Raw genomic sequence first — 27,713 nt, 5'->3', positions numbered from 1 at the left:
TCCATCTTCTCCAAGAACATCCCCCATTTCCCCAATCTAGCCACATCCAAACACTTTCACATCTAGCCCATTTTCCGCTTCGAAAGGTGCAAACCAAAATCGAACATGGCAGCATTTGCTAAAAGCAGTAAGATTCAGCTTCCTTCTGGCCACAGGACAACTGTTTTTTTGTTCCTGTATTATTTCAGCAGGGGCTTGGGACACTACTGCCTCAGCAATTTACTTTCCAAACCCACAACCTCCATCAAGGAAGGCAATAGCAGATGCATGGGAACACCACCGCCCCCGCAAGTTCCTTTCCAAGCCACTCCCCATCCCAACTTAGAAATAGACTGGATATTCCTTCTGGTTCAAAATCCTGGAATTCCCTTCCTAACAGCACTGTGCGGGTGTTCCTACACCACAGTGGATCACAGCAGTGGCTCACCCCCACCTTCTCAAGGGGCAATGAAGGAAGCTGTAACCAGTAATGCCCAAAAACGTACAAGGGTCGGCCATTTTTCCAGCCCCATCACATTCCTGGCAAAGCATGATGGGAATCTCCTGCCTCACTTCCCAATGCCATACTTGATGGCCAATGATACCCTCCTCATGTACCCCCTTGGCACATATTGTCCCAGCTCCCCCACCCACCCACAGCAGAAAGCCCAGGACCTCACCTATTGCAGGTAAAGCTCACGAGGAAGAACAGCAGGAGGTAGACCAGGAACGTGTAGATGACAGCAATGACTGTGCCTTTGGGAATTGCGTAGCTCGGGTTTTTCAAGTCTCCTGGAATGAGACACTGGCATCAACAGAACTCCCAAGCCGCCATATTTAAGAGGCTGGACAGTCTTAAATCTGAGCAAACGTGCGCACAATTGCTACAACAGCAGCTTTGTCAAACAGGGAAGTGGGCGCCACCGGCTGGGCCAACATTTATTGTCCGTCCCCAGTTGCTCAAGAGGTTTTGGTGGGGAGCCAGCTCTGGAGGGTGTGAGTGCACCCCCAGTGCTGGTTAGGGAGTGATGGGGGTCATGGGCTCAGAAGGTGCTTTCTGGTGAGAGGGCTAAAAAACAGCAGGGACACAATTGAAGAGGGAGCCTTTGGGACAGAGAAGAAGAAATTTCTTCACTTTGGGTAAAACGCGCCCCAGCTCCAGAATTGGAACTATCGAGGCTCAGTCACAGTGCATTGGGAAACTGATCTAGAGTTCTAGATATGGAGAGCAGGCCGAATGGCCTATGCCCGTTCCTCTTTGGGGAGGACGTGGGAAAATAGGGTCAAGGTAGATGGTTAACCACAATCCGAGTGAACAGCAGAACAAGCTTAAGGGGCCGAACGCCCTGCTCGTGTGTCCCACGTTAGTAAGGGGAGGCAACAGCCTAGTGGTATTATTGCTGGACTATTAAATCAAGACACCCAGGAAACGTTCTGGGTTTGAATTCTCTCACAGCAGAGGGTGGAATTTGAATTCAATTAAAAAAGTTTGGAATTAAGAGTCTAATGATGACCATTAATCCATTGTCAAAAAACCCACCTGGTTCACTAATGTCCTTTAGGGAAGGAAACTGCCATCGTTAACCTGGTCTGGCCTACATGTGACTCCAGACCCACAGCAACATGGACTTTAACTGCCTTCTGGGCAATTAGGGATGGGCAGCGACCACCTCATCCCATGAATGATTTGGAAAAAAATGTTAGGACAGTAACACCGTCTGTCATCGATCAGAAGGCTTGAGGACCAGAAAAAAAATTTTAAAAACTATGTAGAAAGTGTGTGATTTTGATTGATTGTCACGTGTACTGAGATAGTGAGAAGTATTATTTTGTGCTATCCAGACAAATCATACCTTCGGTACAGAATAATAGAACAGAATGCTACAGCTACGGAGAAGGGACAGAGAGAGAAAGACCAACTCTCTAATGAGAAGTCTGATAATCACGGAAGAAGCTGTTCTTAAATCTGTTGGTACATGTTCTGTATAATTCTGGAGTTTGCAGATGAAAAGCTACATCCATTGCCACATTCCCCATTGGTGTGGAGGTGCAACCTGATTTAAAGAAATAAAGTTAAATAAGCCTTGCTTCAGATTTGTCAGCGCACAAATTCAATTTGTCCTATCGGCCTGCTGGGATTTGAACACTACCCCTGACCCATGCCCCCTCAGTGGGGAGTGTGGTTTAATGCTGGGCTTTTGTTCAATAAAAGTATCTGCCCCACACCAGAGAGTGGCATACTCCCTGGACTAGGAGAAAGATAGAGGGGATCTTTACCAGACATGTTGGAGCCAGCCATGATACCAGTACAGCCATTAAACATGACCGCAAACACTGTCGCAAAAGTCATCATGTACTTGGTGGTGTAATCCACAGAATAATCATCTGGAAAACAGGGGGAAAACACATGTTACTCAAGACAAAACGTTTTCTTCACACACCATTTCATTCCCCTGCCATCCCTTCCCAACAAGTTCCTAAACATTCTATCGCTGCCACCACCAACACCCCCCTCCCCCTAACCACAGTCCCTCTAAACTGGGACTTGGAGATAATCTAGTCCCAAGCTAGGCCTCAAAAGGTCAGGCATGAACAAAAATCACCATGGTTACTGTTTAGTAAAATCGACTTGGTCATTACAATACAAAAAAAGTGTACTGTACCAGAGCTTTTTAATTCCTGATGAGAGTTAATGGATATCAGGAGATATATGTAGCACCCATCAGGGTAGGAAAGACTGACCCTGGGAGGTGATGACTGCTTTGTCTATGCTAGTAGCTAATTCAGAAAAGATCCAATTGGTCAAGTGTTATGTCCAAACAGCTAACAGGAATATGTATTTACGCTTAAATGGAGCCTGATATCACATAGCTCAGACAGTGTAACTGGTGATTAATTACTGGTCATGGAGATAATCTTCCACTCGCACAAGTGGGTGTCCTTCTCCACTTGGTCTAATACAGGAGAGAGGATTACTGGCAGTGAATTTACCCAAGACATTCCAGACCAGTCATAGGGTCTGTTTCATTTCTCTTTGGTCCAACTAGTCCATGCCAACCAGATATCCCAAAATAATCTAGTCCCATTTGCCTGCATTTGGCCCATATCCCTGTAAACCCTTCCAATTCATGTACCCATCCAGATGCCTTTTAAATGTTGTAATCGTACCAGCCTCCACCACTTCCTCTGGCAGCTCATTCCATACACACCATCCTCTGCCCCTCGGGTCCCTTTTAAATCTTTCCCCTTAAAAAGAGAGATTGTCACATCCTCCATACAGGCCATGTGACCTCCCAGCAGAATTAGCTCAATGGGCTGAAGGGCAGTGAGACTGTGGCTGTTTGGATCATCTTCAACTCCATGTTTCACACCACACCACCCCCCACTTAAAAATCTTGGCTTTGAATTTTCTCAGTGACCCAGCATCTGCAGTAAAGCATTCTACAGATTTACTCCCAAGTAAAATTCCACCTCCTCTCTCAAAATGGAGAAACACCTCTCCACATCTACCTTGTCAAGCCCCCCCCACCCTTAACCCCAAGAATCCTGGAGGGACCTAATGCTAACGGGTACAGGTTTAAACTGCTGAACTTCTCCTTACAACAGTCCCTCCATACTGGAGGTTAAAATAATGAACGTTCTCCAGGAGTGCCTCCACTGCCAATCTATATTTGGGGTGGCACAGCAGTTAGCATTGCTGCTGCACGGTGCCAGGGACCCAGGTTAGATTCCACTCAGTCTGCACATTCTCCCCGTGTCTGCATGGGTTTCCTCTGGCTGCTATGGTTTCCTCCAGCAATGCGCAGGTTAGGGTGGGTTGGCCGTGCTAAATCGTCCCATAGGGCCCAGGGATGTGCAGGTTAACCACGGAGAACGCAGGGTGACAGAGAGGGGCTGGGTCTGCGTGGGATGCTCCTGACTGTGGGAGTGGACCAAATGACCTGCTTCCACAATGTACAGCAGATTAAAAAATAGGAGACAATCCTCTTTCTGCCCAAGATGGGGTAGAGCTTAACACAGCCTATAGCATTAACCCTTTCAAGGGCACAATCTCACAGCTCATGAGCCAAGAGACAATGACGTCGAGCACTTACCCAGGAGGTTCTGCTGCAGTGTGGCGGTGCTGAAGCCAGTGTAGTTGGTATAGATGGCCTGGCTCTCGTTGCCCACTTGCCTGACAATGACCACGGTCCTGGGGCTCACCACGAAGAAGCTGACCAGAATGGTGACTAGGACAACATGCACCACCAGAAAAATCAGGAAGCTGGTCTTGGCATAGATCTGGGCTCCAACGAGGCACACCAGGAGACACAGCAGCAGGATGCTGGAGGCATACAGGACATCATAGAGGTAGTTCTGTGGGAGCACGTGAATACCCCTGGACTGGGTATCCGCTGACCGAGGAAAGAAACAGAGCAGGCAGGTGGTTACTTGGGAACTGGACAAGAGGAACAAGCTCATCTAACTCACCCCTCAATTAAACAGCACCATATTCATACTAATACCTTCACTCAGCTCCTGTTCCCTTAGGGGAGCAAATAAAATTAAGGCCAATCAGCCCATCTGCACCCATACTGGCCCACTAAACCACCACCCCGCCAGCAACCTCAAGACGTTCCCCTCTCAGAAATAAGTTTAATTCCCACTGGATGATCTTCAAATAATGAGAGAGGGGAGGCCAATCAGCCCCTCAATTCTGTCACAGCATTCAACTAGATGGTGGTTGAACAGCCTCTGGTCTCTTCTTAAATTGATCAGTCATCAAGAGATCCATTTGACCCTGAAATTTCAAAGATATTTAAAACGGCCAATCTCCAATTTAAAATTTCCTTGTCTATTGGAGTTTACACCGTAGAGAAAGTGGTTTCTGTGGTCAACCCCCATTGATTTCTGTTAACAGTTTAGCAAGCTCGCTTTCACTGCTCACACCTTTGAGTGTAGGAGTTGGGACGTCATGTTGAGGTTGTACAGGGTGTGAGAGAGACCTCTTCCGGAGTACTATGTCCAGTTCTGGTTGCCCCAGTTATAGAAAGGGATGTTAAGCCGGAGGGGGTTCAGAAGAGATTTACTGGGAATGGAGGGTTTGAGTTAAGGAGAGGCTGTGACTTTTCTCACTGGAGCGTAGGAGGTTTTTTGGGGGGGGGGGGGGGGGGGAAAAAGGGGGGGGGCTTTTTGGGGGGTTTAAAAGGGAATGAGGGGAATAAATAAGGGAAATTAAAAAAAAAAAAAAGTCTTTTGCCCTGGGGTGGGGTGTTCAAAACAAGGGGACATAAAGGCTAAAAGAAGAAAGATTTTTTAAAAAAAAAAAGGGACCCAAGGGAGGAGCTTTTTTCACACAGAGGGTGGTGTGTGTATGGAACGAGCTGCCAGAGGAAGTGGTGGAGGCTGGTACAATTACAACATTTAAAAGGCATCTGGATGAGTACATGAATAGGAAGGGTTTAGTGGGATATGGGCCAAATGCTGGCAAGTGAGACTACATTAATTCAGGCTATCTAGTCAGCATGGACGAGTTGGACCAAAGGGTCTGTTTCTGCGCTGTATGCCTCTATATCTAGCTTAAATACTTCACCTGACGAAGGGGCTACACTTGAAAAGCTTGTGATTTCAAATAAACCTGTTTGACTATAACGTGGTGTCGTGAGATTTCTGATTTTAGCTTAGACACCGATCTGATTCATTCCCTCAACTTTTAACATTGAAGGGATTAGCCCTATACAAAAGGCAAGTCTAAACAAAAATATAAGATCTAGGAGCAAGAGTAGGCCATTCAGCCCCTCAAAAGTTGCTTTACCCCAAGACCATAGCTGACTGCAAATGAACAGCACATCCCCCTTTCCCCACCTTCTCCCTGCAGGGCAGACTATTGCTATCAGGGGGAGTAAGAGTTCACATTGCTTCCTTAATATTAGTGAAACTGGTCCAAAAAAAAAAAAAGGCAACTTAGAACAGAGATATGGCTAATATAAAATGTCATCAGGACCAAAATGCAAGAATACCAGCTTTAGAAAAGGAAACAGCAGTTTGCTTGCATTTCTTTGTCCTTCACCACCCTCCCCCAGCAAATCAAACGCCAATAATAATCTCCTCCACTCAGAGAATGCCCCAAAATCGTTTCAAACAGAAAAAGTTGCGTTTGTAATCTGTAGCTTCTACAAAAACAGTGCATTAGGGAGAGCTGGGACAACAAAAAAAAAAAAGTCAGTCGATTCCCTAACCCACCCCTGCAAAACATGTGCATTGGTATAGCAACTTCCACAGCCTCTTGAAAGTGACAGACCCCTCCCACATGCTTCACACACTCAGGGACCAAGGTTCTAAACAGTGCTGCCACACCTATGCGTCTCCCCCACCCCACCACCAACCTAGATCAATTTGTTTTTCAGTTCTGTGTTTAAGTCCTCCCCTGTTCAAAACTCTAGATATTTGTCCCTCCTAAGACCCTGTTACATACAGATATTCATTTCATTTGCAGCAAACCTATGCATTCAACGTTAGATTTCATAAACTTTCTGTGTTAATTGCCATTGACTAAACTTGTTCCCATCTCGTGGTGGTCATGAGAAAGCAGAATAGACAGGGTTCTTTTCCCCCCTTTCACCAGATTTGGCACCCATCACTATTTTGGTTTGGAAGTGGTTAAATCGTTGTATTGTCACCGTGCAAGGTTTCCCCCAACAAGACAGAAGCATGGGCACACAAGTGTGGCAGCATATTTCAGCCGCTTGCGTTATGCTCTCAAAAACAACTGATTACTTTCTAACATTGAGATGAATCTATAACCATTAAATATGATAAACATCTAGGGACAACTGAGGTTATAAAATTTTGTTTTTCCAGAAGATATGGTCTAGGTTCTGCCCCCAGAGCATTGGGGTGGGGGGGGACAACACCGGTTGTAAACACAGGAAATCAGGGGGTGGTGGTAAGAGGTTGGGGGCTGTGTGCAGGGTGCAGTGGTGATGGTGGTGGTGGTGGGAGGTTGGGGGTGCAGTGGTGATGGTGGGAGGTTGCTGTGGTGGAACGAGATGTTGACTCACCTGCATTGGGGAGCTCTCCGAAAACATCCAAAATGGCCTCCACTAAGCCCAGGATGTAGACGGCACACGAACAGACGTTGGCGAGGAAAAACATCAGGCCGATGCTGCCACCAAACTCCGGGCCCAGCGTCCGGCTGATCATAACTGGGAAGCACTTGTGAAGGAAATTTAGCGAGTTGTATCAGTCAGTAGGTGAGGGGAAAGAGAGAGAACAGGGGCGGATAAAGGAGACAGTTATCATTTCATGTCAATTTTTGAGGAAAAAAAAAGATGGCAGACCAGAATTGGTTCTCAGCTCCTCTGGGCCCATTTGCACCCCCAATTCATTCACAGGATGAGGCCCTGAGATAACAAGGTGTAGAGCTGGATGAACACAGCAGGCCAAGCAGCATCAGAGGTAACAGGATGAGGCCCACTGGCCAGGCCAGCATTTTTGGCTCATCCCTAGTTACCCAGATGGCAATTAAGAGTCAGCCACATTGCTGTGGGTCTGGAGTCACACATAGGCCAGACCAGGTAAGAATGGCAGTTTCCTTCCCTAAAAGGGATTAGCAAACCAGATCAACAATAGATTTGTGGTCATCATTAGACTCTTAATTCCATACTTTTCATAAAAAAGGAAAATAAAAGTTGGAATATCCAATCCACCCTAACCTGCACATCTTTGGACGGTGGGAGGAAACCCACACAGACACTGGGATAATGTGCAAACTCCACACACAGACAGTTGCCCGAGGGTGGAATTGAACCCTGGTCCCTGGCGATGTGAGGCAGCAGTGCTAACCACTGAGCTGCCTGGTAAGAGACAAAAAGCTTTGACAACAGGCCTCTTGTCAATCCTCAAACTATTCCATGCTCGGGAAGATTTGGGATCAGTAGATTGGTTTTACAGGTGAGGTTTAACTAAGTTTGGAATAGATTGGCTTTTATCTTGCTCCCTGGACCGTTGGGGAAAATCGATGCTGCCCAGGCCCTGACTATGGGCTGCCTTCTTATAGGCCTCAGCATCTGAAGGTAGCATCTGAAGGTAGCATCAGGGTTACCAACTGTCCAGCCCTGCCCTGGAGGCTCGGATGATTCAAAGCCAAATAAGAGGGACATCGAGCAGGTATTTATTCTGAAAAAGAGAAAATTAATTGTCGGAGACACTGGCACATCCTGGACGGAGATGGGGGAAAAGCAGATAAAAGGCAGCAGTCACAACCATGAGGAAGGGGGTCTGTCAGACGGGCACCTCCGAAAGGATACAGTAGGCACCCCCTCCCTTCACCGCACCGTTGGTGGAAATGGCACACACTGACAACACGGTCAGGGTGATGATAATATAGGCCACCGTGAGCATCAGCAGGGACTGCAGGAAGCCAGACTGTCCCACAACAAAACCTAAAAAAGGTCAGGAGGGTGGGGGGTGAGGAAAGGGGACAGGGAAAGAAAAAAAGAAAGACGACAAAAATCAGTGCTTTAGTAACCTGGGAGATGACGACTGTTCTCTGAACTGTGGTCTGGATCGTTCCAGCTCCCCAACAAAAACAAAAAGTATTCCACATTAACTTCAGCAAGTCTCTGGCTAATAAACAGCTTTATCTAGCCCCAGTGCCAGTCCTGTCCCCACCAGTGCTATACCCCAGTTTTATTCCAATACTCTCGTTAATCAATCTTGACCAACTGGGTCAATGGGCTGAAGAGAGGCAGATGGACTTTGAATTTGGAGAAACGTCAGGTTTTTATTTTGGGAAAAGCAAACAGGGCAAGACATATACAATTAGAAATTAGGGCCTTGGGCAGTTTTCTTTATTCATTCACAGGATGAGATGGGTCTCTGGCTAGGCCAGCATTTAGTGCTCAGACGGCAGTTCAAAGAGTCAACCACACTGCTGTGGGTCTGGAGTCACATGTAGGCCAGACCAGGTAAGGATGGCAATTTCCTTCCCTAAAGGACATTAGTGAACAGAGGCACCTAGGGGTCAGGTCTGTGGTTCTTTGAAGTTTGCATCACAGGTAGACAGGGTGGTTAAGAAGGCGTTTAGCACACTTGCCTTCATTGCTCAGACCTTCGAGTATAGGAGTTGGGACATCATGTTGAGGTTATGCAAAATGTTGGTGACGCCTCTTCTGGAATACTGTGTCCAGTTCTGGTTGCCCTGCTATCGGGAGATTATTATTAAACTGGAGGGTGCAGTAGAGATTTGCTGGGAGCAGAGGGTTTGAGTTATAAACGAAAGGCTGGGACTTTTTTCCACTGGAGTGCAAGAGGTTGAGGAGTGACCTTAAAAAGAGACTTATAAAATCATGAGTAGCACAGATAACGCTGAATGGCAGATGTCTTTCCCCTCAGGTGGAGAATTCAATACTGGAAGGCATATTTTTAAAATGTGGAGAAAGATTTAAAAAAGAAAAAACATGAGGCAACTTTTCTCCACCCCCCCCCCTCAGTGGTTCACATGTGGAATGAGCTTCCAGAGAAAGTGGTAGATGTGGGTACAGTTACATTTAAAAAGACACTTGGATAGGTTCATGAAAAGGAAAGATTTGTAGGCACATGAGCCAGGAGCAGGCAGGTGGGACTAGTTTAACTCAGGATTATGGTTGGACCAAAGGTTCTGTTTCTGTGCTGTGTGACGGTGACTCTGCCCCCACCAGGATGGTGTAGGCAACATGGTGCTGCTAAAACAGTGTGGCGTGTGGTCACGGCATGTTTAGAAAACAGGACTGTCTGAGATAGCTGGACTGGGAGAGGCAACAGCAAGCCACTGGGGAGGGAGAGTGAACGCAACAGCGTAAGGAGTGAGTTTACAGGAGGGGCTGACGTTACCCAGCGGCTGGCTGAAGAGTTTCAGCCACAGTCGAGCAAGGTTAACACTGAAATCAGAAAGTGGTTGCAGAAATTTGTAGTCTTTCAGAAACAGCGATTGGATTTGGGGTCTATTGTTAATTTTAAACCTGAAGAGGGAAGAGATGTGGAACATGTCGGGTACACAGTATCGTTGGCTCGTCACTATTCAAGAAGGGACTCAACTCCCTGGCACAGGTCTCCATGTGAGTCAAGAGGCCAACTCTCAATCCACACACCCTTTGGTGGAACATCCGGGAAGGAGACTGGCACCCAGGACAGGATTTGCTTCTTTTTCTACTGGAAGCATTTCAAAGGCAAAGGCATTCTATTACACTGCTGGTTATACGCAGCCAGCTCTGATCTGCCAGGGGTCTCAGTGGGATAGCACAATGGGGGTGGAGGGGCTGAATGGCCTGCTCTCGTACCCACTTTAACCAAAGGGGGTTGAAAACAGCCAGGAACTTGCCCTGTCACCAGGAGCAGTGCCAATCCCAAAGTGATTTCAACCATAAAATTTAGTTCTTCCCTAGTCTGAAGAGGAGATTAAAAATTAGTGACTTCCTGCTGTTTAAAGACAGATAAACATGGAATCAAAATTTGTGTGTTAGAGTGAAAGAAAGCTATTTACAGAAACAAACAAAAAGCACCGCTCACTATCATTTAGGTGCCAACAGATCTGTCTAAAGAAATAGATTCTCTCGAAAGCCTTGCAAGATCAGCAGAACCTTCAAATGTTTATGTAAATTATTAAAACAGGTTTTAAAGTGGGCACCATCAGCTCAGAGATTGACGTGTTTTTAAAAAAATGCACATGGAAGTGAGAAAGGTGAATTGGGAGCAGTAAAAGTGTCACAGGGTCAGGGATTCAGGCTAATGTTGGGAGGCCATTGGTTCAAATCCCAAAGCCAATGAAATTAAGTTTAAAGTAAGATAGAGAAAATGAAATTAGTTGTCAAGGACATTAAATGATAATCAGCCACTCAAACCAGATCAGTCACCCCTTCACTTTTAGATTGTGTTTTATTTAGCCTATTTTTCTAAATATGGCATAACTCTGGGAAGGGTGGGATTCAAACCAGGGCCTGCTGTTACACTTATTGCAGACAGAACGAAGGATGAGGAGTGGACTCGTGTCCCCCTGAGGAACCAGTCCCTGTGGAAAGCTGATGAGGTGGCGTGTGGAAATTGTGCGCATCTGGGAGGCCACGGATTCTGAAAACACTCCCACATCCTATACTCTTCCCCCAGAGCTTGTTACAACACGCTGCTTTCAGCATAGCCAACCAATTTTCACCTTTAATAGCGAAGGTTTTTCTTTTAAAACTTAAGGGCATTTAAATGGTCATTGGATAAACATATGGATGATAATGGAATAGTGTAGGTTAGATGGGCTTCAGATTGGTTTCACAGGTCAGCACAACAGAGGGCTGAAGAGCCTGTACTGTTCTATGTTTGTGTTCTAACCCACCTCCCCCCAGGGTAGGGGAGTCCAAAACTAGAGGTTTAAGATGAGAAAAGTGAAAGAAAGGCTTAAAGGGACCCAAGGGGCAACCTTTTTGCAGAGGGTGGTGTGTTTATAGAACGAGCTGCCAGAGCAAGTGGAGGAGGCTGGCACAACATTTAAAAAGGCATCTGGATGGGTACATGAGTAGGATGGGTTAGCTGCTTTGCAAATGCAGAATGATGGTAGCAACAACAGTTCAATTCCCATTGCCAGCTGAGATTACCATGAAGGACTCTCCTTCTCAACTTCTCCCCTTGCTGGAGGCATGGCAACCCCTCAGGATAAACCCTCTCTGGTCATTTGCTCTCTCTCTCTGCCCTACGGTCTGGTAGGACAATGGGCAACTCTGCAATTGCTGATCAGATGGACCCTTACACTTAGTCCTGTGGTACAATGGTAAGGACTCTAGTTTTGGGTGAGGGCTTGGCTCAAAATCCCAAACTAGTCAATTCAAAAATGGCTGGTACTGCAAAATACCATGTAATAAAATAGAGAGATGAGCTGTTGTTTGATGAACAAATAAAGGCCAATTACTTCCTGACTAACTTTGCAGCCTCAGCTTAGCCATTGAGATTTGACTCAGGTTTTACAGGGCTGTAAAATGCCACTCCTGTTTAGCTTTGGATCAAACAGTACAAAGAACAGACAGACCTAGGAGTAATTCTTTGAAATTTGCGTCACACGTAGGCGGGTGGTTAAGGCAGCGTTTGGCACAATTGCCTTCATTGCTCAGACTTTTCAGTGTAGGAGTTGGGGATGTCATGTTGAGGTGGTATAGGACATCAGTGAGGCCTCTTCTGGGAGTACTGTGTGCAGTTCTGGTCACCCGGTTATGGAAAGGATATTAAGCTGGAGAAGGTTCAGAAGAGATTTACCAGGATGTTACCAGGAATGGAGGGTTTGAGTCACAAAAGGAGGGGCTGGGACTTTTCTCACTGGAATGTAGGAGGTTGAGGGGTACAGATAAAGTGAATGACAAAAGGTCTTCTCCAACCCCCAGGGTGTTCAAAACTAGGGGGCATATTTTTTTTAAAGGTGCAAGAAGATTATCAAAGACACGAGGGCAATTCTTTTAAAAGAAAGAAACCAGAGTGGTTTGTGCGTGGAATAAAATGCCAGAGGAAGTGGTGTAGGCAGGTACATTTGGAAAAGTACATGAATAGGAAAAGTTTGGAGGGACAGGGGCCAGGAGCAGGCAGACAGAACTAGTTTAGTTTGGGATTATGGTCAGCATGGACGGGTTGGACTGAAGGGTCTGTTTCCATGCTGTATGACTAGGAGTGATTAAGGCCAGCTGATCTTGCTATTTCCAGCAAGCAAAGATTTAATTGTTCAAACATTTAATACCTTCCTCATCCTACCAGCTGCCGTAGTTTATAAAACTATCTTTCTGCATGCTCCCCACACCCGAAAAAAACAACCACCACTGCTGACTAAAAACAAACAGTATGCAACTTCAGATGTCACCTACAATAGACTCGAAGACATAGGAGCAGATGTAGGGCATTTGGCCCGTCAGAAGCTGTTTAAGAGAGAAACTAGAAATTGCTGGAAAAAAGTCAGCAGGTCCAGAAACATCAGTGGAGAGAAAACAGGGTTAAGGTTTCAGGTCCAGTGATCCTTCAGAATTGGGACTGCGATTCCAAGTGATGTACTTTCTACCTCCTTTAAAGGGCACCATAGAGGGCAACTAGGGATGGGCAAGAAATACTGGGCCTAGCCAGCGACACCCATATCCCACAAGTGATTAGAAATGGAAACTTCCTGATTGAACGTAGAACAGTACAGCACAGCACAGCACAGGAACAGGCCCTTCGGCCCACCATATCGGCACCATCCCATTCTGAACTAACCCTGTTTGCCTGCAGGTGGACTGCATCTTCTATTCCCAACCTGCCACAACTACTTGCATTGACACAGCACCATCCCAGCCTCTGTCCGCACAGCCAGAGGTGAGCTGGCAATTCACCATTTCCTGGTCACACCGTTGCTGTCTCAATACAGGGGAGGCTAACCTGCATTTAACTAGCACCCAACCACCTCAAGAGCTGTACAACCAATTCACTAAAAAAAAAAGTTACTCTTATCATATAGGAACCTTTGCAGACAGCTTTGTACACAAGCTCCCACTAAACAGTTACGTATTAGTTGTTGCCAAAACTGTTTTCTTTGCAACATCAGGCAGGGGGTTACAATACTGGGCCAGGACACCCGGCTCAAGTGCTGTCTGTAGGATCTTTTCCACCTCAGTTTAAAAATCTCACTGCAGTGTCGGGCTCTGGGAGTGTCAAACAGGATTCTCAAGCCTCCAGGACAGGGGCTTGAAGTGAAAGCTTTCTGACCCCAAGGCAAGCAGAAATTGAGTTGCAACGGAATACAAGCCAACACTGCTAATCAGAGTCAGGTCAGCAAAAGACAGGACAGACACTTCTCCCTCCCCTTTATTCCTCTCGGAAAAAGTGGCCTGCAGCTGTCAGCTGCATTGGGAACACAAGTGAGGAATGTGACATTGTACAATGTCAAATATTTGATCTCCACTGTCATATTGGACTCTCGAGTAGCAGCTGCTGGTACTTGAGGGTGGTTCATTGCTGTCAATTCTCCTTCCTATACTTTTTAAAATGCAGGTTGACCAACACGGGGAGAGACTACAGGTCTAACAACAGCAGAGGAAACATCGCTTCCACAAGCGGAGTTTGCTTTGTTGAAGGTAGAGTTTAATTATGCAAGATTGCAAATGATGTTTATTGTGCCCAAAGTCAGTTATCAGAAGCTGGTTATGTCACATCCATCTCTAATGCGACTTCAGGCAAGATTAATTCCTTCACCACCCAGTTTAGACCACATCAGGTTGAGGGAAGCCAATATATTGTCAACATTAACTCTTTCACAGGAATTACCTTGCGCAACATCTGTGCCAGTGGGGAATGTGACAGTACCATAGCTTTTAGACGAGTGTTTTGTGCTAAATTTGTTAGAGAGGTTTTAAGACAGAGGTTTGAGCTGTCTATTTGAATCCACTAAAGTAAACAGCGTGAGGCCTTGGAGGTTTTTTTATTTTTAAAAAAAAAATGTTGGAACAATAGCAGTGGCCTGATTGGGTGGGGACAAGTTCCAGCAGAATTTTGAGTTTTAGTTTTTCAGTAGCAGTTCCTGGGGTCTTGAAGCTGAGTTTGGAAGCTGCAGTACATCTCTCCTTGCAACTGTCACTCCCTCCTCCTGGACTGGAGAACAGCCTGAGAGACTATCTATTTTACCAAATTTGCCTTTGCAAAAGGTGCATTCATGGGATGTTACTATATTGGAAAAAAGTCACTGTTCAGTAGTTAAATAAATTATTTTAAGTCTTCCAATAGAGTTAAGAAAGAAGAAATTGAAATAGTTTTTGTATTTTAACTATAGTGTACGAATAAAGTGTGCTTCACTTAAAGCCTGGTAGTTTGACCAAATCAAATTGCATTCAAAACACAATGCCTTGCCTTTAAAATTAAAAATAAAAGTTAGGGCCTAGGCTCTGAATTTTTTTTGGTGGCGGGGAGGTGCAGTGCAGTTGGCAAGACCATAATAGGAAGGAAGATAGATTAGCCAAAGGAAGGAGTTTCACAAACACACTAACATGAAAACCACATCCACCTTGATTGATAACAGCTCAACGGTTTGACCGTGACCACAGCTCATGGCTCAAGGAGGGTAACACTAGCCCCTCAGGGGACAGAGGCTTGGACACTGGCCATATCTGCTGATGCCCTAGCGTAACACCAAAGGGACTGCTGCTAAACTGAGGCCCCAGTTGCCTGTCTAGGGGGATGTAAATGATCTAAGGATGAAGACTTGTGGGGGGCAGTGGTGCAGGTTCAGCTAGCATCTCCTTAAAATTTCAACATTTAAACAAAATAAAAACACACACATTAACTGGCCTTTTATCATGGGAGCTTACTGTACACAAGCTGGTCACAGTTTCCTGGTAGACAATAGTGACTGCACTTTGTGTAAGCAGGCCATTTGGCCTATCAAGTCCACACACTGACCCTCTGAAGAGCACCCCCACCCTGTGACCCCACTTTTCCACCTCCCCATGGCTAACCCAGCAAGCCTGCACATTCCTGGGCACTATGGGACAATTTGGCATGGCCAATCCACCCCGAACTGCACATCTTTGGACTATGGGAAGAAATGGGAGTACCTGGAGGAAACCCACGCAGACATGGGGAGAATTGGCAAACTCTACACAGTCGCCCGAGAGGGTAGAATCGAACCCAGGTCCTTGGCGCTGAGAGGCAGCAGTGCTAACCATTGAGCCACCATGCCGCCCCCATGAGGGGAGTCATTCTGCTACTTAGCTACGCACCCACCAATCAGAGAAAAGCACATCCCTCGGTTGAGGTGTTTTGGGAGGATGATCAGTTTTGACCTTTTCAGTTGACCCCCAGCTCCTGCTCTCTCACCTCCCAGAATTCCAAGCCAGGAGCACACAGCACAAAGTGTTAATATCACTGGCAGAAGGTCAATTTGAAAAAAAAAACTTGATTGCAGAAAGAGTTGACGCAATTTAGACAGATCTGAGCAAACAATCTCCTTCTCAAGCTCAGAAATCCCAACGCCCTTCACTGAAGGCAGAGTGAGAGACACTCAGGAACAAGCAATAAGTGCCATCAACCCCAGCATACCAGAGCTCTGTAACATTTCAGGAACAGCACCGAATCCCAAAATTAGACAAGGGACTGAATGGCTACTAGCTGTCATCTTACACCCCTACTTTTCCCAAACTTGGGATAAGGTCAAAGTGCCCTTGCCTTCTAAAGGGTGTGCCATTAGATGGATCTCAGTAATGCCCATGGCCACCACCTTCCAGGGGCAATTAGAGATGGACAATAAATGTCTAAAATCTCTGAACGATCAGTTGGTAGGGGGCAGGGGGGGAGGAGGTGGGAAACACCTAATCCACAGACACTGCACATCTTTTAAAAAGCTCTCAGGGTGAGGCAGCATTGCTGGTTGGGTCAACATTTATTGACTATCCCGAATTGCCCTTTGAGAATCTGTTCAGTCCCCTTAGGATCAGGACAACCACAGCATTGCTGAAGGGAACTCCAGTGACAGCAAAGGAATGACGATAGCTTTCCAAGTCATGATGGGGACGGGCTCAGGGGAGGACTTGCAGGAGGTGGTGTTCCCAATAATCTGCTGCCCTTGTCCTCCTGGATGGAGGTGGCCGTGGGTTCAGAAGGTGCTGTTTAAGGATCTTTGGTGAATTCCTACAGTGTATCTTGTAGATAGTACACACCGCTGCGACTGAATGGACTTGGGGGGAAAACTTCTAAATGAAATAGAAAGATAGCACATAGGGGCAGCAGGGAATCAAGGCGGCTAATGGAATGTTGGTCCTTATTTCAAAGGAGTTGGCGTGTTAGAGTAAGGAAGTCTTATGTAATGTACAAGGTGCTGGTGAGACCACATCTAGAGTACTGCGAGCAGTCTTGGTCCCCTTATTTAAAGGAAGGATATTGTTTCATGGGACGCTGTTCAGAGAAGGTTCACTAGGATGATCCTGGGATGGAGGGATTGTCTTTGAGTAAAGGCTAGACAGGTTGGGACTCTACTTGCTGGAGTTTAGAAGAATGAGAGGGGGACTCATTGGATTCTTAAGGGGCTTGACAGGGTCAATGCTGAGAGGATGTTTCCCCTCATGGGAGAGTCGGGGACCAGAGGGCACAGTCTCAGAATAAAGGGGTGCCAATTTCAGACAGAGATGAAGAAGAATTTCTTCTGAGGATCGAGTGTCTTCGGAACTGCCCCCACAGCTCTTTGTTGAAAGGAGAGTCTTTTTGCAAGGCAGAGAGATTCTTGTTAAGTTGGGGAATTAAGGGTTACAGGGATAGGGTAGGAAAGTGGATTGAGGACTGACAGATCACCTAGAATCCTATTGAATGGTGGAGCAGGCTCAAGGGGCCACATGGCCTCCTCCTGTCTCTTATGTTCTTAACTTGTGTTGTTGGAGCAGTGCTCATCCAGGCAAGTGAGGAGTATTCTGTGTGTGTGCCAGAGTCAGGCCACCAGACAGACAGAAACCCTTCCTCAGCAGCTTCTCTACTGTTGACTTTTGCTCAAGGTGGGATCATGCTGTTGGGATGAGTCAAGGTTGTGGGTTCAAGTCCTACTCTGGAGAACTGAGCCCAAAAATTGAGGTCAGCACTCCCAGTGCCATACTGAGGGAGCACCTAGCTGTTAGGGGAGGCGTCAGAAATATTGCTGTATTTTAACCCCTCCACAGTGAAGGCCAACATTACTGTCCCAACTTCTTACCGTATCTCTACACTAACTCAATCCATATACTAAGACACTTCTGCAAAGAATGTTTAACTTCCAACAAGTTCCTCCATGGATGGGGCATTTGGTGCTTGCTAACAATGGCCCTTGAATTGAGCAGCTAAGAATCCATACCAAGGCTGTGGGCCTGGAAGAACAAGAACAACACAGCACAGGAAGAGGCCCTCCGAGCCAGTGCTGCCACACTTGTGCCCTTCCATACTAAAACTGTCTTCACTTACAGGGTCTATTCCCTTCCTATTCAAGTACTCATCCAGGTGCTTCTCAAACAAACAAGTCTGCTCCACCATTCTATAGGGTCATGGCTGATCTGTCAGTCCTCACATCCACTTTCCTACCCTACCCCTGTAACCCTTAATTCCCCAACTTATCAAATTCATCTACTTCCACCACCTTCTCTGGCAGTGTATTCCAGGCACAACTACCCCTTTTGTTGGGGGGAGGGGGAAGACAACTTACCACACACATCTCAAACTTCCCCACCCCCAACCTTGCACCCATGTCCCCTAGCAATTGACCCCTCCACCCTAGGTAAAGCCTCATACTTCCCACTCTATTCTGTGCCACTCAAATCAACTTCTATCAGGTCACCCCCTTAACCGTCTGCATGCCAGTGAAAACAAACCCAGTCTATCCAACTTTTCTTTGTAGCTAAAATCCCCCCTATACCATATAACATCCTGGTAAACCTTTTCTGTACCCTCGCCAAAGCTTTTGTTAGTGTGGTGACCAGAACTGTACTCAATAGTCCAAGTGTGGCCTCACTAAAGTTCTATATAGCTGCAGCATAATTTGTCTATCCTTATACTCAATGTCCCTTCTAGTGAAGGCAAGCATGTCTTAGGCCTTTTTTTGCTGCTTTGATCTACCTGCGCTGCCACCTTCAGTGATCTGTGAACCCTGCACACCCAGATACCTGGTCTGGAGTCACATTTGGTCAGACCACCAAGCACAGCAAATTTACATCCCTAAAACAAAAAGAAAAACAGTAGTGAACCAGGTGGGTTTTTAAACAATTATTTTCTGAAGAAGGGTCTAGGCCTGAAACGTCAACCTTCCTGCTCCTCTGATGCTGCTTGGCTTGCTGTGTTCATCCAGCTCTACACCTTGTTATCTCTTAAAAAGGCTAGTTTTCCATTTTATTAATGCAATAATAAAAACTCAACTGGACACTGTAGTTGGATTCAAGCATTAGCTGGGGCCTCTGGTTTACCAGCCCAGTGACATGACCACAGGGCCACCATATCCTACACGGACTCACCTAGACCTGTATCAATTAGAAACCTTGGCTACAGTTACACTGCTCTCTTATCTAGTTGAGAAAGAGATTGGCATTCACACTGATCCTTACAGCTCTCCCCCAATATAGTTACTATCCTCACATTCTGGCCCTTTAATTCAATCAGTCAACATTAACATTTAAAAACCCAACTGAGCCAATTCATACCAGGCCGCAAGGCAAAGTACGAGGAAGGGTCACTCTACCCAAACATTAACTGATTTCTTGACTCAGTCTTTTCCCCCGCCAATCCAATCCCTACCCACATACATCCATGATTCATCTGACGCCTTACACCAGTTTCAAAACTTCCAGTTTACCAGCTCCAGCCACCTCCTCTTCACCACGGATTTGCAATCCCTTTACACATCCATTCCCCACCAGGGGGGGTCTTAGGGCTCTCCACTTCTTCCTGGAGCAAAGACCTGAACCATCCCCACCCACCACCACCCTGCTCCACTTGGCAGAGCTTGTCCTCACCCTCAACTCCTCATTTTCTTCAGGTAAGAGGGGTTGCCATGGGTACCCACATGGGCCCTGGTTATGCCTGTCTCTTCGTAGGGTATGTGGAACATTCCTTGTTCCAGTCCTATTCCGGCCCCCACCCACAACTTTCTCCGATTCATCAATGATATCATCGGTGCTGCTTCCCCCTCGTCTAGAATTGGAAAACTTCAATTTCGCCTCCAATTTCCACGTGGTCTATCTCTGACTCCTCCCTTCGACATTTGTCTCCATTTCTGGGGATAGACTGGCCACTAATATCCATTACAAACCCACCGACTCCCACAGCTACCTGGACTATACATCCTCACACCTCACTTCCCGTAAAGACTCCACCCCATTCTCAGTTCCTCCGTCTCCATCGCATACGTTCAGATGAGGCCAACTTCGACAAGGGAGCCTCTGAAATGTCCACCTTCTTCCTCAACTGAAGTTTCCCCAGCTCTGTTGTTGACAGGGCCCTCAACCAGGTCTGACCCATCGCCACACTTCCACCCTCACCCCTTCTCTTCCCTCCCACAACAGTGATAGGGTTCCCCTTATCCTTACCTACCATCCCACCAGCACCCACATCCAGAAGATCATCAGATGCCATTCCCACCATCTCCAGCGATATGCCAGACATATTCCCCTCCCCTCCCTTGTCTGCCTGCCACAGGGACCGTTCCCTCCAGGACACCTTGGTCCACGCTTCCTTCACCCCCAATACTCCCCACAGCCCTACGGCACCTTCCCCTGTAACCAGCAAATGTGCAACACCTGCCCATTTACCTCCTCCCTCCCCTGCATCCTGTGGCCCAAACATACCTTCCAGGTGAAGCAACACTTCACCTGCACTTCCCAGAATCTAGTCTACTGCATTCGCTGCTCACAATGGGGAAATGAAGCGTAGACTTGGTAACTGCTTTGCAGAACACTTACATTCTACTCGGAAAAAAAAACAAAAGACCTTGAACTACCTGTTGCCTGCCACTTTAACGTACCACCCTGCTCTCTGGCCAACATCTGTCTCTGGCTTGCTGCAGTGTTCCAGTGAAGCCCAACGCAAGCTGGAGGAACAACACCTCATTTTCTGCTTGGGGACCCTACAGCCCTCTGGACTCAATATTGAGTTCAATAATTTTAGGGCCAAAACTCTCGTGTCCCAGCCCCCCACCCCACACACCAGGCCTTGTTACCACATAGCCTGCCATTACACACCCCCTGTTGTTAGTCACTAACAGTCCCCATTAACAACTACTCACCCTCCCAGCCTGATCGTTAGCAACTCCTTTGTCTGTCCAACTGTCTCACTTCGGGCTCTATCTTATCGTTTGCTCCCTATCCCACCACCTCCCTATTTTCTGCACATAAACTGACGTTTTCCTAGCCACCATCAGTTCTGATGAAGGGTCACTGGACCCAAAACATTAACTGTTTTCTCCTTCACAGATCTGCCTGACCTGCTGAGCTTTGTTTTGGTTTCCAATTTCTGGTGTCCACAGTTCTTTCAGTTTTCATACCAGGCTATGACTGCCCAAAACAAAAAAAAAAGAAAAAACAACTCTTCCAGACTCTGATTAGCCTGTTTTCATTAGTTATCCTGAAGCCTTCTTCTCTGGTTAATAAGCCTCTGAGATAGTTTGACCTCATTTCCTCTGTCAAAAATCAAAATCATTTTAAACTCCTTGATTAAATCTCCTCTTAGCATTCGCTGCTCCAAGAGTTGAAGCTGTACAGCATGGAAACAGACCCTTCGGTCCAACTTGTCCATGCCAACCAGATATCCCTCTAAACCCTTCCTATTTATGTACCCATCCAGATGCCTTTTAAATGTTGTAATTGTACCAGCCTCCACCACTTCCTCCAGCAGCTCATCTCCCACACGCACCACCCTGTGTGCAAAAGTCGCCCCTCAGGTCCCTTTTAAACCTTTCCCCCCTCATCTTAAACCGTCTAGTTTGGACTCCCCTACCCTGGGGGAAGAGGCCTTGGCCATTCACTCTGTCCATGCCCCAAATGATTTTAAAAGCCTCTATAAGGTCACCCCTCAGCCTCCGACACTAGTGAAAATAGCCCCAGTCTACTCAGACTCTCCTTCTAGCTCAAACCCTCCAACCCTAGCAACATCCTTGTAAATCTTTTCTGAACCCTTTCAAGGTTCAGAACATCTTTCCCATAGCAGGGAGACCAAAACTGAATGCAGTATTCCAAAATGGCCCCAATCTCCTGTACAACAGCAATACGTCATCCCAACTTCTAACTTAATGCACTGACCAATAAAGGCAGGTGTACCAAACGCATTCTGAGAACAAACCCTAGCTTTACCAAACATCCCTGGCACCATTGCAGTGTCTCGTGCTCTGCATTCAAATAGGGACAGCAAACACAAGGCAGCTTTGTGCCAGAGAGAGGGAGACAGAGAGAGAGAGTTAAGGAAAAATGTTTCTTCGATCCGCAGCCTTGACTGAACAAAAACCCCACAGCGCGAGAGCGAGAGTGACAGCAAAAGCAAAAAAAAGTTCACAGTTAGCCCAAAAAAAACACTGCCCCATCCTCTGGCTGCAGAGAGTCAAGAGCAGGCAGTATTTGGAACCCAGTTAAAACGTCCAGCTTTGTCCCTTAACTATTGGAAAAAACCTGAGGAGCAGAACCAAGTATTGCCAGGGATAAAGGATGGGGAAAAGAAAAGGACACAAGAGTCAGTCTAACAGTTACTAGAGGGCACCCTGATTGCCCATGACCTGAGTAGTTTACTCAGCTGTTACAGAGGGCAGTTAATAGTCAGCCTTGTTGCTGTGGGTCTGGAGTCAGATATGGGCCAGACCAGGTAAGAATGACCAATTTCCCCTCCTTTCCAAGAAGGGGCCAGATGGGTTTTTTCCAGCCATAGTTGGCCTTGTCACAAGTAGGATTTTAACACGTCCCCAATGGGTTACTAACAGTGCTTCTGCCATTCCCCACTTGACCCAACCTCTTAGATAAATGCAAGAAATACGAGGGGGCCATTCGGCCTGTTCTGAGATTCAATACTATCGGACCGGACCCTTGGGTTTCAACTCCACTTTCTTGTCCACTCCCCATATTCCCAAGACACAAAAAAAAAAAATGACAATTGTCCTGGGCATCAATATTTGATGGAGCATCCGCAACTTTCTCAGGGCAGGAATTCAAAGTTTTGCTCAACCTCCGAGTGAAGACCTGTCTCATCTCAATGACAGGTCCCTCATCTTAACACTTGCCTCTTTTTGCCCTGTACCCATTCCCCCCAAATGCCACCTGCCCCAGACCTGGCAGAGTCTACAGATTGGACGTGTTTGCTATTGAACCAGACAGCAAGCAAGTCACCCTTGTTCTAGAGGAGGGGGGGAAGTGGAGCATTTGGACAGAAGTTTAGGAACCATGATGGTGAGGGGCTTCCTAATGAAGGAGAGTGTAACCAGGTACTATCATTTCAAATGGCCAGCTTTCAGATCAAAACACACCATAGACCATGTCTCAAAATGGAGAGTGTAACAGCTTTCAGAGCCTTTTGTTAATCAAGTAAGGATATCATTAAACTAGAGGGATCCAGGAAAGATTGAGGAGGTTGTCAGAGATGGTGGTTAAGTTATAAAACAAGCTGGGACTGTTTTCACTGGAGCACAGGAGATTGAGGGGTGATCTTTTAGATGTTTGTAAGGTCATGTCAGGCATAGATAAGGTGAATGGCAGATGTCTTTACCCTAGGGTGGGGGGTATTTCGAGACTAGGGGGCATTTTTTAATGAGAGGGGGAAAAGATTTAAAGAGGGACATAAGGAGCAACTTTTTTTGAAAAACAGTGGAATGAACTTCCAGAGGAAGTGGTGGATGCAGGTTCAGTTACAACATTCAAAAAAGGCATCTGGATAAGAACATGAATAGGAAAGGTTTAGAGAGATATGGGCCAAGCACAGGCAGGTGGGACTAGTTTAGAGATAGCAGGAACTGCAGATGCTGGAGAATGAGATAACAAGGTGTAGCACTGGACGAACACAGCAGGCCAAGCATCAGAGGAGCAGGAAGGCTGACGTTTCAGGCCTGGACCCTTCAGAAAAGGCCCGAAGGAGGGTCTAGGTCCAAAACATCAGCCTTCCTGCTCCTCTGATGCTGCTTGGCCTGCTGTGTTCATCCAGCTCTACACCTTGTTATCTGGGACTAGTTTAGTTTGGGATAACAGACTGGTTTGTTTCCAGCTGAATGACTAAGTACTCAAACCCAGGTTCAGTGAGATTAGCAGCAAATAATACAATGTGCCTTTATATTTAGCACATAGCTAAAAAAGACATTTAAAAACTAAGATTAGAAGTGAAACAAAGCTGGAAATACTCAGCAGGTCAGGCAGCATCAGAAGAGAGAACAAGTTCACATCATAGCCATTTCCTTAGAGGAAGTTCCCAGCAGCTTGCTCAGGAGGGATTGTTTTTTTTTTTAAAAAAAACACAGAACTGAAGTCAGTGGTGAAGGATACACCTGGAAGGCAAGAGGAACACACGCAGAATCTAATGGAAGTGAGGTTACAGAAACAGGCAACTAGAAAAACTGCAGTTTAAATTCAGAAAGGTCAGTGGATTCAAAACATTAACTGTTTCCCTTCCATCTGACACCAGACAAGTTTCTCCAGCAATTTCTATTTCATGTTTCAAAACTGCTGATGTCTTTCCTGAGAAAGAGAGAAGCTTAGCACCCCCCAACCTTTTCCAATAAAAGTGTGGGGAAGGGGTTGCTCCAGAACAGTGCAGTTGTTTGCATAAGTCTGCTAACAGAAAGCGTAAGTTACCATGAGGCAGGTAGTGGCAGAAGTCAGCTCTAACCCTATAGTCCCCTAGGACTCCAGGAGTATACCCAATGCAGCAAAGGAGGTGAGGGAAAGGTCACCGAGATAAACAGAGGCCACATTGCAGCAGCTTCCATTACAAAGTACAGACCTTGCATTCTTTAAAACAAAATGCTACACTTGAAGAACAGCTTCTGAAATTTAATTTTTTTTAAAATAAACAAAAAAAGGGAGTCAACGTTTAAAGAGAGACAAATCATTGCGGGGAGGGTAGAGACGGGAAAGTCAGAAAAAGGTGAAGGGAGGTCAGGGTGAATGCGAAAAGGCAGTATTTACCCACTCGCATGAAGATCACGATGCTGAACATGGAGAGGACAGTGGGGACCACCACCCCGAAGAAAGTAGACAGCTTCCTGGGGTCATCGGACTGGGAAGCGGTGCTGGAGACGGCCACTTCATCTTCCTGCGGGCCCCCACCCCCGCAGCTCCCGGCAAAGCCACCGGCTACGTTATAGAGCCGGTAGTTGAGAAGAGGAGAGGTCTCACTGGACATGGTATGAGAGAGAGAGAGAGAGAGCGACACACAGGAGAGGGATTCCCCAGTCTCTCCAGAAATTGCAACAACGTAACGAAGCAGCTTCACCGTGTGTCCATTTCAAAGGAGCCGCAAATGGATACAATACAATCAGCTGACTCCAGTATCACTGCCGAGGCCACATCTCCGTCTCTCTCCCTTTCCAACCTGCATCTAAACCTGCAATTTAGGATGACAACCCATGTGATCCCCTCTCGCTGTGATTGGTCCCTTTTTTTCCCTGGTTAACTCCCCATCGCAAAAGCTCATTTGCCCATCCCCATTGGGACCACGCCCTACCCCACCTCTTCCCATCTTCATGCACATCCGGAGAATTTGGCCTCATCTCCCCTGTCTCTTTTTTTTTCATTTTCTCCGCACCCCCACTTTCTTCTGACCTCCGTCCTCTGCCCGTGAGCCTCTATCGGGCACTCCTGGCCTCTTCGGGTGCCCTTTGTACCCAACACGGTGTTGTAAGGGGCAACTTGTAAACTTTTCACTGTGACGTTAAAGCTAATTCTAATTTCGACATTTGGGGTGAGAGCGCAGGATGAGGACCTTCGGCCCATCGTGTCTTCAGCTGCCGCCACCCCAGCATTTCATCTGATGAAGGAGCAGCGCTCCGAAAGCTTGTGATTTCAAATAAACCTGTTGAGCTATGACCTGGTGTTATGTGACTTCTGGCTTTATCTGCCCGAGTCCAACACCGGCACCCCCCCCCAACAGCATTTCCCCTACTTACCCATTCTTACCCCCCACCCTGGTACTTTTTCTTCCTTCTCACATAATGATCCAATCCCCTCTTCACCCTGCCTCTAGAGGTTTATAAAATCATGAGGGGCATGGATAGGGTGAATAGCCAAGGTCTTTTCCCCAGGATGGGGGTGTCCAAAACTAGAGGCCATAGGTTTAGGGTGAGAGAAGAAATATTTCACAGGGATTTAAGAGGCAACATTTTCACACAGAGGGTGTTGCGTGTATGGAATGAGCTGCCAGAGGAAGTGGTAGATACAGTTGCAGTTACGACATTAAAAAGGTATTTGGATAGGTACATGAATAAGAAATGTTTGGAAGGATATGGGTCAAATGTAGGCAAATGGGACTAAATTAGTTTGGGAAACTTGGTCAGCACGGACAAGTTGGGCTGAAGGATCTGTTTCCATGATGTATGACTCTGTAACTCAGTGAATGGTGGAGTGGACCGAACAGGCCAAATGGACTAATTCCGATTCCATGTCATGTTGTCACTGTTCCGTAGCACATTACAGCATCTAACTGCTCTCTAAGTACAAACATTTCTCCTCACGTCACCATTGCTGCTTTCCACAATTATCTTCAATCAGTTCCCTCTGACTCTTGATCTTTCCTCTCGTGGGAACAGTTTCTCCACATTTCTTCTGTCCAGACCCTTCAGGGTTTTGAACACTTGGACCAAATCTCCTCCGGAACGTCTCCAAGGAGAACTGTCCCAACTTCTCCATGTCCCTGGAGTTCAGTTGGAGACTCTTACGGTATTCAAGCCCTCACTGGCATTGCAGACCCCTTGTGGAAGATGGGGGTTAGTGTAGTCAGGTGTTTGTTGACTAGCATGGACATTGTGGGCAGAATGGCCTCCTTCTGTGCTATAACTGCCAATGAGGCTGTGAAGTCCCTCATCCCTGCAGCCATTCAGCTGAACCTTTCCTGCCCTGTCTTCACGACTTCCCTAAAGTGCACAGTCCAGAACTGGAGGCATTAACCCAGTCCAGGCCTTGATATAAGGACCTCTCCAGAGAGACTGGGATGAAATAAACAACACACAATTCTATCCCCCTTGTGCAATCATGCAGTGGTGGAGATTTAGTAGTGCTAGCTTGCTGAAACAAGAAATTCATTTGTAGCACACCTGTCACACACGCAGGATGTCCCTTTTATAGCCAGTGAAGAGTTTTCAAAGTGTTACCAATCTTCTAAAAGAGGCAACCTGGCACCCAATTTGTACAGAGTAGGCTCCCATTAAAGGGAAAGTGAGAATGACCCGAGAATGTTTTGTTTTTATCGATCTTGATTGACCACTGGAGAACAAGGAGATATTCCCTACACCACCACCATTTCCAAAGCTCTACCCTCGATTTGATATTTTTTAAAAATTTAATCTTGTCAAATCTACCAACATACAGTGAAAGGTATTGTTTTACATGTGCGATGATGCTGTGGCTTCAAGAGGTTATTTTGTCCTGGTTTATTTTAGAGACAGATTGGGTGTCAGGCAATGAGCAGTCTATGAGAAGATAACAGCTTGTGAAGTCTTTGGAGGTTTTTTAAAGTTGGAAGTAGTCTGATTGGGTGGGGTCAAGCTCTCACAGATCCAGTATTTTTAATTTTAGTTTTCAGCAGCAGTTGTTTTCAGATTCTGGAAGAAGTGGAAGCTATTTTTCTGGCTCTCGATTACAGCTGAAAGCTGGGGGCTGTTTTCCTAGGCTGCTGGATTGCATGTGAGACAAGATCTGTTTTCTGAATTTGCCAAAGGGTGTGTTTATGGGATGTTAGTATATTGGAATGGCTAATTAGTAATAGTTACTGCATCTATTATTCCGTTACCTTTTCCAATAGTTCCTCTTTCATTTGTTGTGTTTTAACTGTAGTGTTTGAATAAATTGTGTTTTGCTTAATGTTGAGTAGTTTAATGAGTTGCATTGCATCTGAAACATGTTGCTTTCCATTTACCTTCAAAATAAAATAAAGAGATGGTCTACCTTCTTAATATATTTTGACAGGGTCTGGTCTCATCCATAACACGTTCTGTCCAGACAAATCATAAGTACATCAGGGTAATAGAACAGAATACAGAATATAGTGTTACAGCTACAGAGAAGGGACAGAGAAAGACCAACTTGAATATATGAGAGGGTCTGTTC

The 27,713-nt window shown here is 46.3% G+C and overlaps 1 protein-coding gene across 1 annotated transcript in view; it reads right to left on the bottom strand.

Moving 5' to 3' along the window:
• slc12a9 (solute carrier family 12 member 9) overlaps nt 1-25,017 on the bottom strand; it is a 33,383-nt gene extending 8,366 nt beyond the window's left edge. The window contains exons 1-6 of the mRNA XM_020524956.2: nt 24,579-25,017; nt 8,268-8,402; nt 7,020-7,163; nt 4,074-4,373; nt 2,257-2,364; nt 660-771 (exon numbers count right to left, since the gene is read on the bottom strand). Coding sequence (XP_020380545.2) covers nt 660-771; nt 2,257-2,364; nt 4,074-4,373; nt 7,020-7,163; nt 8,268-8,402; nt 24,579-24,795 — 1,016 coding nt within the window. The 5' untranslated portion in view covers nt 24,796-25,017. The remainder of the gene's footprint in view (nt 1-659; nt 772-2,256; nt 2,365-4,073; nt 4,374-7,019; nt 7,164-8,267; nt 8,403-24,578) is intronic.
• Nucleotides 25,018-27,713: the final 2,696 nt, after the last annotated feature.

This window comes from Rhincodon typus, chromosome 45 (genome assembly GCF_021869965.1).
Source record: "Rhincodon typus isolate 14 chromosome 45, sRhiTyp1.1, whole genome shotgun sequence".
In the NCBI taxonomy this organism is placed as follows: Eukaryota; Metazoa; Chordata; class Chondrichthyes; order Orectolobiformes; family Rhincodontidae; genus Rhincodon; species Rhincodon typus.
Note: the sequence above shows the minus strand (reverse complement) of the source record. Positions and strands in the feature narration are given on the sequence as shown.